This window comes from Girardinichthys multiradiatus, chromosome 15 (assembly GCF_021462225.1).
Source record: "Girardinichthys multiradiatus isolate DD_20200921_A chromosome 15, DD_fGirMul_XY1, whole genome shotgun sequence".
Taxonomy (NCBI): domain Eukaryota; kingdom Metazoa; phylum Chordata; class Actinopteri; order Cyprinodontiformes; family Goodeidae; genus Girardinichthys; species Girardinichthys multiradiatus.
This window is the reverse complement of record NC_061808.1, coordinates 2,321,952-2,335,958: the sequence shown is the minus strand read 5'-3', so window position 1 is coordinate 2,335,958 and position 14,007 is coordinate 2,321,952. Positions and strand designations below refer to the sequence as shown.

The window sequence follows — 14,007 nt, the reverse complement described above, 5'->3', positions numbered from 1 at the left end:
GGACTTCTTTTTCTTGCTGGGAATGTCTTCTCCACCTTGTTAATCAGCTGGAATAAGATTTCAGCGTAAACCTGGAAATCCCATCAACAACTTGGACTTTATATGTGCAGAGCTGTGAAAAACTATTTACCACTTTGCAGAATCCTCCTTGTTTTCATGCTTTCGCTACAGAAAGAACTTTCCAAATGAGGATTTGATTTAAAGAAGGGAAAAATGTAGCCAAACCAAGTTGGCCCTGTGTCCTTTCTTTTTAAACCAAGAATAAACGACGACCCAGATGACTTGATGTAATGGATGGAACCATAAGTTCTGCTCTGTAGCCGAAAAATCTCAAGGAAAAACCCAACCATCAGTTTGGGACCTTAAGCTCAGGCACAAGTGGGTTCTGCAGCAGGACACTGATCTACACCAAACCAGCAGGTCCACCTCTCAATGGTTCAAAAAGTAAATGAAGATTTTACAGTGGCCTAGTCAAAGTCAAACAAATTGAAATCTGGTTGAACTGATGGGGCATAACCTTAAACAGGAAGTTCATGCTGGAAAACCACATTAGACTTTCTGTATTCATAGGTCCACCCTGTCCTCCCTTAGAGTGGACCGTACCACCAGAATCCTGCCATCCCATAATCTCCCTCCACTACGCTGTCAATCTAATTTACCTTCATAACCCTTTAAAAGTACGTTTTAAACATTTCACAGAAAGGTTTTTACTTAATAGTTTCTTTATTATATTTTGTAAATTTGTTGAAGTTTGATGCCAGGATCAGAAACCAAGAGCTGTCCTCAGAACTCTGTAGTTGGGTGGTGTCTGGTCTCCAGGGCTGGGTGCTTTGGTGTGTGATGGCTCACTCCCAGTGGCTGCTTGCCAGGGCTTGGGCCCCCTGGCTCTGTTGGGCCTCTGCTCTGGGTCCATGGCTGGATGTGCTCCGATGTAGACTGCTGCAGGCAGGGCCTGTGGGCTCGTCGCTGCAGCTCCCTGGGGCTTCTGCACTGTGGCCGCTGGGTGGTTCCCCCAGGGCTCTCCTCTGCTCCTCTCTGGGGTTGCAGTAGTCCTGGCGGTGGTTCTCCCATGCTCCTACATTTGTTGGGCTTCTTCTTGGCACTCAGACTACAGCTCTGAGCGCTACTCTGCAGGACAGGACACGGTAAAAAAAATCTATGAAGTTGGCTTCACTTTTTAGGAAAATCTACTCAACCTTAAATTTACTTTTAAGTTTCTCTAAGATTATTCTATACTAAAGAAAAAGATTTCAAAACATAATCTGATAATCTAATGATATCCAAAGGTACTAAAATTGAGATTTTGAAATTCACACAAATAGAAGATTTTAAATGATCAGTTTCTGATAATAAGAAACATATTTTTAAACTGCAGGAACTGCTGAATGTAATGTCGTGCTTTCCTTCTGAAGGACAATATTTTAGGAGTTTATATGATGAACAGATGTTTAATATTTGATCTTTTATGCACCAGAGCCAAAATCAGCTGCCATTAATAAATTCATAAGTAAAGGAGCACAGGTATCAGTTAACATCTATTCACTGCAGAGATGATGACTCAGGTTTGAGGCTCTGACTCGAGTCGCACTTAAAAAGCAAAAACAAAAGACTAGGGACTTGACTTGGACTCGTGGTCTGAGACTCGAGTCTTAGCACCAGTTTTTATCTCCTGTAATGAAGAGTGAAAGGAAGCCGGTCTGTGAGCTCCAGACTGCAGCTGCTGCATGTTTTACTGTGAAAGGATGACCTTGATCATTAGCTAGTGAAGCTGGTGGATTATTATGGGATGTTAATGTGTCAGAACTTGTTCATGTTAGCTGAAGCGTCATAAAAATGACCACATGAACGTCTCTTCAACTGAACGATGAATTAAATGACTTTGGGTCATTAAGGGACAAAATAAATGAAACTGACCTCTGACCTCTCACTGCTAAGCTAGCTGCTACAAGGTCACTTCTGGCTGGAAATATCAAAATAAAAGCACTTCCTGTTCCGCTCAAAAGCTTGTCTCGTTTATTATATTATAATTTATACCTTAAATTCAAATATCTTTACTATTAATAATAGAGAACAAAGGTTTTTAATGTGGAATCAGAAAATAATTTACCAATATTATTAAAACTTCTGCAGCTCAGAGAGAGAAGAGAACCCTCCAGTCCAGATTTAGAGGAAGATCTAATGAAGGACAGGACAATATGAAGACAGGGAGAAACAGCTGTTAACTTAGTCATTACTGAGACAGACAAGCAGAAATTCAACATTAACAGGTTTTAATCTTTTTCTATAATTTTTCTTTGAGCATAAATACATATTTATATTTCTAGTGGGGCAGAGGAATGTTTACAGAGATCAGCGCTGACGCTCCAGTCCCGGTGACAAAGAGCCCGGCCAGAAGGTCACAAGTAGTTTTTATATCTGGTATTCCAATACAATGGACGTACAGTACATTCCCTCAGTGTTTGTCAGTAGACCATGTGTCACCAGGTGTGGTGTCTACCTGATAGGTCTTGTCCATCCTTACTAAGTGTTGCTGCAGCATAAACCCGGTTACAACCTGCTCCTCTATCAAACCCAGTGCACTAAGCTTCAGGTCGTTCATAACAAGCCTTGGGCCATTTATCCTTGTATGTCAAAGGGGATTCTTCTCCATATCCTAAAAAAAGGAAAACATTAGAACTTATGCTTCATATCATTTTTGTATGAGTGGGAAAACCCTTCTATAAGTAATATTAATTACGGTTATCCTTAACAACCAGAACCACAAACTCTGATTCTGCTCCATCCTTCTCCTTTTCTTTGCCTGCAGGTTATTTCACCGCCCCCGTTAAAGGACTCTACTACATCCAGGTCACCGGAGTAGCCGGTCCCAACGGAGAGCTGAACGCTGGCATGAAGAAAAACAGGGAAAACATTTTTGCGATCTACTAGAAAGCAGGAACCCAACGATGTAACCCTGGCCTTGGAGCAGGGTGACCGGCTCTGTGTCCAACTCTGGGCCGGCCAGACCATCACAGGCCAGGGTTGCCTCGGCACCTTCACCGGCTTCCTCGTCTTCCCCATGTCGGCCGAGCCGGAGACGCCTTTAGCAAGAGGTCATTCACATCATGCAAAACAAGATGCTCTATCATGAGATGTTTTAAATTGCAGACAAGGTAAAGATTAGTTCCTGGAAAGCTGAGCAGCAAAAGCTGAGGTAACAGAAATAAAAACCTGTTAAAAACTTTCCAGATGTTGGTGGTTCTTCTTCAGAAAACTGCAGAAAGACTTCAGCTCTTAATCCAAAGTACTTCAGAGTTAAAGTCTCCTGAAATGTGTGGGCAGCTAATCAGAACACCAAGTATCCAATCTGCAACACTTTGCTTTAAGGAGCAACATTCAAGCTCTGCAGGGAGGGAAGAGCAGTAAACATCATAATTATTCCAAACATGGTGTCCGCCGTGGAAGGAGAGAAAATTGGTTCCACTTCCTTCCTGAGATCTTCAGTTGAGTTAGGTGGGTCAGAAGACACAAAGCTAAAGAATCAGGCTGAAGGGACCTTAAATCCTTGTTTTTCCAATGAAGATCAGCAGAAATCTGCATTAATAGGTTTGGGTTTTCATACATAACCTAAGATTTATTTTGAAGAATTATTTAGTTGTTTTTTATTTCTTCATAAGGACCTCCGACACCTCAAATTTCTACTGTGTTTAGATAACGGCTCTGAGACTGATCCGTTTGGAGACGGAAATCTCAGGAGATCCTGCTAACCTCAGAGAAAAATCGGCCCATCCTGTCTCTTCTAAAGAAAAAAACTTTTTCTGATTACGTTTTGCTTAAAACGGAAACTGAGACTGTTGAAAGGAAGTACATTTGGAGCCTTAAGGCAGAAGACTTAGCTGCAGAATTACCAGAAAGAAAAGAATAAGGCTTATTATGAAAAACCTTCGAACAAAGAGGAAAACCTCAGCATCATTTCAGTCTGTTCCGGACCTGCTTTAAACTTTTCTCTGGTTTTGATCCACTTAGTAGCTTCTTCCACCCCAAAGCTTTTCATCAGAGGATTTATAAAGTGACTAAAAACTATTAATTACGTCCACAAATAAATTAACCGATTCTGAAATTTGAAAATTTAAAGAATTCTAATCAAAAACACACAAAATCCCCCTGAAAGTCATTTTAAAGTAAGTTTTAAATTATTTTATAGGATGCATTTAAAAAAATGTAAAACAAATGAATCAATGCCTGTTCCTAAAGATGATTTATTATCACTCAGATCCAGTAAAAGAAAGAAGCAGAACAGCTGATAAAGAGGAAGCTTTAATCCTCTATGGGTTCCTGCATGTTTCTGTTTATTCATTTTATTTTTTGGCCACAAACTTTTAACAGGTTCCGTATTTTAGGCTGAATTTTAATTTTTTAATCTTTCCAAACAAAACTTTATCAGAATAAATGCTCCTTTCAGCTTAATAGTAATTAAAAACCCTACAAGAAAACACAACCTATGGTGATCTGTTTTATGCAACAAATAAATAAATTCATATTTTAAATCATTGTAGCTCACGACTTCTTATCATTCATCTTCCTCACAAGTAGAAACTGATTTGCAAGTGAATTTATTTCATCAAATATTCACAAGATTGTGGTGATAAGGATGTCAGGAAATTGTTATTATATATATTTGTTCTGTTTTCAGACTTATTTCAAATAACGGTCCTCAGTCAGAATTTATGGATCCCTGAGAAAATGCATCCTAGATGAATATTAGTCCAGACCAGCTCATTTTGAAGAAAATCATTTTATTTGGCTGTAACCAAACATGCATTAAGTAGTGAGGAGTGTATAAGTCTACAGATGACGGTTAAAATAAAGTTTGGTAATTATTTAATATAATTTCTCAGTCCTCGGTTCCGGACCCGGAGAAGTCCGCCTCTGTCCCCGGGGCACCAGCCGCCGGGTCCGGGCTTGTTGTGCTCCGGTGGGTCGGGAGGTTGGACGGATCCTCCGCGGTGACAGCCGCCGCCTCTGCGATACTCAGAGCCGGAGAGGTGACGCTATGAGCGGCCTGAGGGGGCTCTGAGGCCCCGGTAGAGACAAGGTGGACGGAAGTGGAAGAAGTTCTGTCAGATTTGTTAGTTTCCTGTTTTCTCTCAGAAAAGTTAATAAACTCTTCATTAACAGATTTATCATTATCAGAAAAACAGTTATTGTTACAGTTATTGACGCCACATTTCTTCTCATTCTGACTTTTCCTCGCAGCACCGCTTTTTAGCTCCCTGGTCCCGTTCGTGGTCCAGTTGCTGGTTGGAGCCGGTCCGGGACTGGATGTGGGTTTCCATAAGAAGCCGTAATAAACAGCCAGGAGGACAGCAGCTAGAGACACGACCAGCACGTACCCCACCACGGTGGCGACTCTCACCCACTTCTTGTTGGCTCTGGCCTGCAGCTGCGCCTTCTTCTCCCCGGCGTAGATGGCCGGTTTGCGGCGTCCCGCGGGTCCGAACCCCGGGGTCCAGCTCTTCTTCTCCCGCATGCTGAGGTACTGTAGGTGGATGTCACAGCCGAGCAGAAGGCCTGAAGACCACCGGAGATCCTTCCCCTCCGGGACCACCCATCATCCCGCTCTGGACCCACATCGGGACGCCTCAACTGGTTCATACTCAGACTGTGAAGGTAAACCGGGTCACTACCAAAATCCCATTAGTCCTTCAAAATAAAAGCTTACTATTTTTATTTTTTAAGCCAAAGCTGTGTGTAAAATTATGATCAACAATTGGTCCACACAAGTATCTGTTAAAACAATGCCAAGATGGAAAGACATCAGCAACGATGACCTCACTGAAGGTGCTGCCCATTAATCTGGGAAGAAGTATCAGGTAATTTCCAAACAATCTAAAGTCCACTATTTGTCTGAGAAAAATATTTATTTCCAGGAGGAAAACATCTCAGACAGCTGCCAATCTTCCCAGCAGGTTCAGCCCAAGGTCAGAGCTTGAAGCTCAGGGAAATGACCGAAAACCCAAGAGCTCCATCCCAGACTCAACAGGCCTCAGTTAGCAGGTTAAAGGTTAAGGATCACGATGGGACAGTTAGAACAACACTGAACTATTCAGGTTGGCATATTGCATAAAAATGAACCACACGGCTTGGGCCATTTTGTTTGGACAGAAACCAAAGCAGAGATGTTTTACACAGAACCGTGTTTGGAAAAAACACACACAGCATATCAGCACAAACAGCTCTAACCAACTGTCAAGCACGGTGGTGGCAGTGTGATGATGTGGGCTCATTTTGCACCTGGCCATGAATTAATCAAATTACATTGAGTCAATTATGAGGTCATCTGATGCTTGGTCCAAACCAGGTCATCAACAGAACAATGATCCAAACACAGCAGCAGATCTACAGTAGGATGGCTGAAAAAGACAAGAACGAAGGTACTGGAATGGCCCAGTCAAATCCCAGACTTCCACTTGATTGAAATGTCATGGCACTTTAAGAGAGTTGTCTTTAACAAGGTGTTAATCCAACACCGGGCTTATAAAGACCGGTTGTGAAAAACTCTGCAATAAAACGGTTCTGATGATACAAGTTCTATCAATGACCACGAAACATAAACTGGAGACAAGTTCTTTATAATCATCAGTGTTCATTCTCATTTTTCCACACAGTACACCATCAGTACACCATCATGTTCAGCAGCCCTCTGGCTGAGGAACCGAGGAGCTGAGGTGACATGAGCTCTCCTTCTTTAGATCAAACATTTATTTTAAAGGCCTACACTTACAAGGAATTTCAACAGGTGAAGAGATGTTGACTTTTAGGAGATCTTCAGAGTTTATACAAGGTGTGAATTCTTCCCAGTGATTGGCTGGCAGAGATTCTATTTAGCTCAAACTGAAGCCTTTCACCATAAATGTGTGTTGAATAAAAGAAGCTCTGGACAAACAGGTGAACCATCGTTGCAATAAATCTGATGTCTCAAGTCACTTTGGTGGAATCAGTTTCATATAGAAGATTTAAGTGCTCAGCAGACATCAAACTAAAAGCTGTCAAACCCAGAAAGCAGCGACTCTAACTCCATCTTCTAATCTGGAATTTACTGGTTTGCAGAGGTGGCAAATTTAGTACAAGTGTTACAAAATGCACAAACAGATAATCAAATTAATTATCCACTGTCATAAATATATGTCCAAATATATGGCTCATGTGTATGGTCTACATATTTCTAGATATATTTATGGAATCATAAGGCATAGATCTCTCCATTTTAAAGCAAAATATTAAATACTTTATGCAAAATGAGCTTATTATATCTGTGTGAAAGGTGCAACCGCAGAAAACTAACGCTCAACAACACTGGAACACTTAATATAATACACAAACACGTTAGCAGGGATGATCGTGGCAGGTTTGGTACCGGACATCCAGAACCATCTGTAAAATGAACACATTTAGACACCTCAGTCAGAAGCAACATAAACTTATGCAGTCATTTAAGTTCAAGTGTGCTACTTTTAAATGAATGCTATGACTTCTCTTTGCAATAAATGGACCGGTGCCCTCATTTTAGAACAGACTATTTATTAAACAATACATTTTAAACTATATTTAACTGACCATGAAGCTGCTAAAAAGAGATGCTGCCACACAGAATTTTGTTGTTTCCTGTAAAATGACAATAAAGATTCTTCTCCCATTGAGTTCATCTCGATTGAACTGGAAAGAAATGTTCAACTTGATGCATTTTACAGTTTCTTATGAGTGAAAATGATGCCGCTCCTGTAGATGGACGTACTGACAATGAAAAATCTGAATGCATGGCATTGTTTTTGTTTTACTGACTGTTTTTCAGAAAAGAGAATCTCCTCATGTGTAATTATCATTGCAGTTGGATAAAAAGTATAAATGCAGACCAGACCTTTTTACCGCATGTTTTCTACACATTCTTAAAATAGCTTGATTCTGGTGAATCATTAAGGCTAAAACAATCCCTGACTGTAAAAGTCTAACTGTAATCTCGGTTTTTGGACCCTCAGCATTATTTGTTCTTGTGACCCTGAGGGGGTTTCACAGAAATAGTTTGCAGAGCCAACCGTTAACTCACCTGATTTATAGACCTCCTCAGTCATCCAGGCCCTTCTTGGCGGATCCGTCCCTGGTCTTGGCTCTCAGCTTGTTCACCTGTGACTCTGCGATGTCGGCTCTCTCCTCGGCCTCCTCCAGCTCGTGCTGCAGCTTGCGGAGCTTGGCCATGTTGGCGTTAGCCGCCTCCTCTGCCTCCTCGGCTGTGTGCTTGTAGGACTTGACCTTTAGCTGCAGCTTGTCCACTAGGTCCTGCAGACGGGCCATGTTCTTGCGGTCCTCCTCCGTCTGGTAAGTGAGCTCTTTGATCCGGCGCTCGTACTTTCGAACCCCCTTGATGGACTCGGTTCCTCTCTTCTGCTCTGCCTCCAGCTCATTCTCCAGCTCTTTGATGCGAGCCTCCAGTTTCTGGAGTTGCTTCTTGCCACCCTTCATGGCAATCTGCTCTGCTTCATCCAGGCGGTGCTGCAAGTCCTTGATGGTCTGTTCCATGTTTTTCTTCATACGCTCCAGATGGGCGCTGGTGTCCTGCTCCTTCTTAACCTCCTCAGCCATCATGGCTGCATCTGTGATGGCCTTTTTTGCTTTTTCTTCAGCATTGCGGCTTTCCTGTATAGTGTCCTCCAGCTCATTTTGCAGGTTGAGCAGATCAGCCTCGTGTTTCTTCTTCTGGTTGATCAAGCTGGTGTTTTGGGAGTGCAGCAGCTGCATCCGCTCTGTTGCATCAGTAAGTTCCTGTTCTGCTAGTTTCCGACTTCTTTCTGTCTGCTCTAGGGCAGCCCTCACCTCCTCCAGCTCAGCCTGGATCAGATTGTTTCGACGCTCCAACAAAGCTGTGTTTTCTCTCAGGTCATCGTTGCCATGCTGGGCATCGTCCAGCTGGAGCTGAGCATCTTTCAGGAAAGCCTGAAGGGTCTTGACCTGTTTCTGGGCATCTGCTGCCTGCCTGTTGGCCAGGCTCAGCTGGATTTCCATCTCGTTGAGGTCACCCTCCATCTTCTTTTTGACTCTCAAAGCCTCATTTCTGCTCCTGGTCTCAGACTCCAGAGAAGACTGAAGAGACTCAAGCATCCTTTGGTAGTTCCTCTTAGCCTGCTCCATTTCCTCATCCTTTTCAGCCAGTTTACGCTCAATTTCAGCCTTCACCTGGTTAAATTCCATCTGGGTTCGCAGGATCTTGGTCTCTTCATGTTCCAGAGAACCTTCTGCTTCCTCCAGTGCTGACTGGAGTTCAGCCTTTTCTTGTTCAAGCTGCTTTCGGATCTTCTCCAGCTCGTGGGCGCTGCGGCCGCCCTCCCCAAGCTGTTCAGTGAGGTCAGAAATCTCCTCCTGAAGGTTCTTGTTCTCTCTCTTTATTGTCTCAAGATGATCCAAGCATTCCTCATAGGCATTTTTCAGTTTGAAGAGTTCAGTGCTCAGAGAACGAGCTTCCTTCTGGGAGGACTCTAATTCACACTGTGACTCCTCAAACTTTTGCTTCCACTCTGCAAGGACTTTATCAAAGGTTCTTTGTTTTTTGTCCAGGGCTGCGGAGGCTGCGTTAGATCTCTCCAGATCCAGCATAAGGTCTTCAATCTCATTCTGGAGGCGGTGTTTGGTCTTTTCAAGGGATGAACACTTTGCATTCACAGCCTCAATAGCCTCCTCAGCTTCCTGCAGTCTCTGAACCAACTTCTTCTTTGCTTCTTCAAGCTCCTCTGTTCTTTGGATCCCATCAGTCTCATATTTAGTTCTCCATGCTGATACTTCTGTATTGGATTTAGACAGAGCCCTCTGCAGCTCGGCCTTAGCTTCCTGCTCTTCTTCAAACTGTTCCCGAAGCAGATCGCAGTCGTGCCGAGCAGATTGTAACGCATGTGCGAGAGCATTCTTTGCCTTTACCTCCTCCTCCAGTTGTCTGCGCAGATCTTCCACTTGTTGGTTGTACGAGTTCTTTCCTCTCGTCAGCTGTGAAATCAAACACTCCTTCTCCTCCAGCTGACGCCCTAGCTCTCCGTTTTCAGTGAGCAGTTTGGCCTTCTGAGTTGTCAAGTCATTGACGGTCCGCTGAGCCTCCTCGTATTTACTCTTGTACTCGTTCATGTTGTCTTCCATTGTACGGCACATCTTCTCTATGTTGGATTTGGCCTTCACTATGCACTCCATGTTGGAGGCCAAGTCATCCAGCTCCAGTTTAAGCTCAGTCTTCTCCTTCTCCAGTTTCTGCTTCACACGCTGCAGATTATCTATTTGTTCTCCAAGTTCAGCAACGCTGTCAGCATGTTTCTTCCTCAGTGTGGCGGCAGTAGCTTCATGCTGAAGGGTTGACTCCTCCAACTCCCTGCGCAGCTTCTGAAATTCAGCATCTCTCTTCTTATTAAGCTCCACCTGAACTGATGTGGCTCCACCAGCTTCCTCCAGACGTTCACTGATGTCCTCCAGCTCACGGGAAAGATCTGAGCGCTGCTTCTCCACTTTTGCCCGCGCTGCACGCTCAGCATCCAGTTCTTCCTCCAGCTCCTCAATTCTTGCCTGGTTTTCTTTCAGCTTCTTCTGGAGCTGAACTGAGGCAACCTGCTCATCTTCGAGTCTTGAGTTTATTTGGCTGGCCTCAAAGTCCTTTTTCTTGAGTTTTTCTTCCAGTTGCTGCTTGTCATTCTCCAAGTCCATAAGAGTTTCCTGGGTCAGTTTCAGGTCACCCTCGAGCTTCCTCTTTGAGCGCTCTAAGTCCATCCTGACCTTCTTCTCTTGTTCCAGCGAGCCCTCCAGGTCATCTACCTGCTGTTCTAGTTTAGCATTTGCTTTGGTCAGACTGTTGGCTTTATCTTCTTCACTTTGAAGGTCATCCAGTGTCTGCTGGTGGGCCTCCTGCAGTGCCTTTTTCTCTTTCGTCAGCCTCAGGATGTTCTCATCCTGAGAAGCCATCTCTTCCATGAGGTTTTTCACTTTATTCTCTGTAGCATGCTTCTCCTTTTCCACCTTGGCTAAAGTTAGCTCCAGGTCATCAATGTCCTTCTTCAGCTCGGAGCACTCATCTTCAAGTTTGCGTTTCTTAGCCGTAAGATCTGCATTCAGCTCCTCTTCATCTTCCAGTCTTTCGTTCATCTCTTTCAGCTTGGCCTCCAGTTGAATCTTACTCTTGATGAGCTGTTCACAGCGTTCTTCAGCGTCTGTCAGCGTGTCCTGTTCAGACTGTATCTGCAGAGTCAAGTCATTCTTCTCTTGGAGAAGAGTTACTATTTTCTCTTCTAGTTCCTTTCGCCGTGCTTCTGATTTCTCCAGAGCTTCCTTCACCTTCTTGAATTCATCTTTTATATTGGCCATCTCCTTTTCAGCCTCAGCACTCTTCAGAAGGGGTTTAATCTTGAAAAACAGCTTCATCCAGGGCCAGTTCTTCACACCCAGAAATGATCGGAGGTTCCACTGAATAACCATCAGGGCGTCTCTGCGTTCAACAAGTTTAGCAAACTTCTCCCTCATCAGAATTCCTCTAGCATTTGCTTGAATCCTGGTGATGATCCGGGAGAGTTGCTCATCTCGCATCTCTTCAAGTGTTCCCAGCAGCCCAGCTTTGAAGAATACCTTTGTGTGGCCAAACTTGTACTGGGTGTGGTCAATGTCGAGTGATCCCAACAGCTTCTCAGCACTCTTCTTACAGTCGATGAACTGGCCTTCTGGGATTGCAGAGGCATTCAAGATTCTGTAGCGTTGCTTAAAGTCGCCATAGAGCACCCTGTTTGGGAAACCCTTCCTGCAGATCCTGATGCCTTCCAAGACACCATTACAGCGAAGCTGGTGCATCACAAGGCAGTTATCCATGACCCCTGGAGTTTTCCTTTCATTGGGAATCAGACAGCGGACAAAGTGGGGATGAGTGGTCTTCAGGTTGGTCATCAGCTTGTTTAGGTTTTCTCTGTGAAGAGCAGAAACTGTCTGGAATGAAGAACCTTTTTTCTTGGCTCCTTTACCACCTCCTTTGTCTGCACTATCAGCTCCTGAGAAGCTTGAAAACAGGAGACTTAGCAGCTTAAGGGAGGACTTCTGGTAAAGGCCAACCACAGTTTCATTCAGAGGGTCTTTATTTTTCACCAGCCAGCCGCCAATGTTGTAATCGACGGTACCAGCATAGTGAACCAGGGCAAAATGAGCCTCTGACTTCCCCTTTGTTGCCCTCGGCTTCTCAAACATCTTGTTCTTGCCCAGATGATTATCATAGAGCTTGGCCTTGAAGGTCTGGTCACTGGCTTTGGGAAACATACACTCTTCTTCTAGAATTGAAAGGATCCCCAAAGGCTTCTCAATCAGGTCGATACAGGCCTGAAGATCCATTCCAAAGTCAATGAACTCCCATTCGATTCCCTCTTTTTTGTACTCTTCTTGCTCTAGGACAAACATGTGATGGTTGAAAAACTGTTGCAGTTTTTCATTTGTATAATTAATGCACAGCTGCTCAAATGTGTTGAAATCAAAGATTTCAAAACCAGCGATGTCCAGCACTCCTATGAAGTACTGACGGTGCTGCTTGGTGTCCAGTGATTGGTTGATTCTCACCACCATCCAGCTGAACATCTTCTCATACACCGACTTAGCCAGGGCACCAATGGCATAGTAGACTTGGTCCACGCTTTGGCCCTTGGTAACATATTCATTTCCTACTTTGACTCTGGGATGGCACAGTCCTTTGATGAGGTCTGCAGAGTTGAGCCCCATTAAGTAAGCTGATTTATCTGCAGCCTCGGTACCGTCCGGTTCAGCCTGCTCCTCCCGCTGCTTCTGTTTAAACTTCATGTTGCCGTAGTGCATAATTGCCCCAGTCAGCTTGTAGACAGCTGTTTTTTCTTCCAAAGTGAAGCCTAGCACGTCAAAGGCACTGTCTGTGGCCATCAGCTCCTCAGAGTCGTTGATGGAGGCAACCATTACCTCTCCTTGGGAGATGTAAGAGTAGTCGTATGGATTGTTGGTGATAAGCAGCAGATCCAACAGTTCAGGCTTCTGATTGGACAGGATCTGGTAGAAGATGTGGTAGTCCCTCTCAGCCTTAAGCTGAAAAGTAACACGGGACTTCTCCAGCAGATACGTCTCGACATCGGCCGATGACAGTTTGCCACTTGTGCCAAAATGAATTCTGATAAATTTTCCAAATCGAGATGAATTGTCATTTCTCAAAGTTTTGGCGTTGCCAAATGCCTCAAGTGCTGGGTTTGCCTGGATGATTTGATCTTCCAGTGTCCCCTTGCTGCTGTCTTTTTTGGCTCCACCTCCAACTGCAGCAATGCTGGCGAAGTACTGGATGACCCTCTTGGTGTTAACTGTCTTTCCTGCCCCGGATTCTCCAGTGATGAGGACGGACTGATTCTCCCTGTCGGTTAACATGTACTGGTAGGCATTATCTGAAATGGAAAAGATGTGAGGGGGAGCTTCACTCCTCTTCTTACCCCTGTAGGCTGCCACCACCTCAGAGTCGTAGACAGGGAGCCACTTGTATGGGTTGACAGTAACACAGAAGAGCCCAGAGTAGGTGTAAATCATCCATGCAGCATAACGCTCTTTAAGGTTAAACAGCACCGCCGGCTCATGGAGGAAAGTAAACATTGCCATGTCTTCAATTTTATCAAACTTTGGCGGATTCTGGGGATGAACGTCGGACTCCTTCACCGTCACTGTTGATCCATCCTCCTTCTTGACGGTCACTGTGCTTCCTTCTTTGCTGAGGATCTGCCCTTTGGTATACTCTACTTTATCATCAACAACAAAACATTCAGTCTTGATGTCAAAAGGTCTGGTCTGAGCCTCCAGACGCTCCTTCTCCGACTTCCTCAGAAAAGGAGCAGCCTTCCCAAACTCGCCCATCAGAGCATCACCCATGGTGGATGGTGGAGGTTCACAGTAGACAGAAGAACAACTAGAGAACAATGTGTTTCACGTCCAATCCCCTTAGAGAACTGCAGCCTGTTTGAAGAGGACAGG

General features: G+C 44.2%; 1 protein-coding gene across 2 annotated transcripts; it reads right to left on the bottom strand.

The window, feature by feature from the left end:
• Nucleotides 1-4,755: 4,755 nt before the first annotated feature.
• myh6 (myosin, heavy chain 6, cardiac muscle, alpha) lies at nucleotides 4,756-13,955 on the bottom strand. Of its 2 annotated transcripts, none has more exons than XM_047388026.1 (2): nucleotides 8,084-13,955; nucleotides 4,756-7,413 (listed from the first exon to the last, which is right to left on the bottom strand). In XM_047388026.1, the coding sequence occupies exon 1, from the start codon at nucleotides 13,903-13,905 to the stop codon at nucleotides 8,101-8,103; it is 5,805 nt and encodes a 1,934-aa protein (XP_047243982.1). In that variant the 5' UTR covers nucleotides 13,906-13,955; the 3' UTR covers nucleotides 4,756-7,413; nucleotides 8,084-8,100. The 2 variants fall into 2 exon arrangements, with proteins under 2 accessions (XP_047243982.1, XP_047243983.1); XM_047388027.1 differs by having other exon boundaries at nucleotides 4,756-5,641.
• Between the last annotated feature and the right edge of the window lie 52 nt (nucleotides 13,956-14,007).

Coding starts and splice junctions, on each gene's coding strand:
- myh6 (XM_047388026.1), bottom strand. CDS start 13,905: ATGGGTGATGCTCTGATGGGCGAGTTTGGGAAGGCTGCTCCTTTTCTG.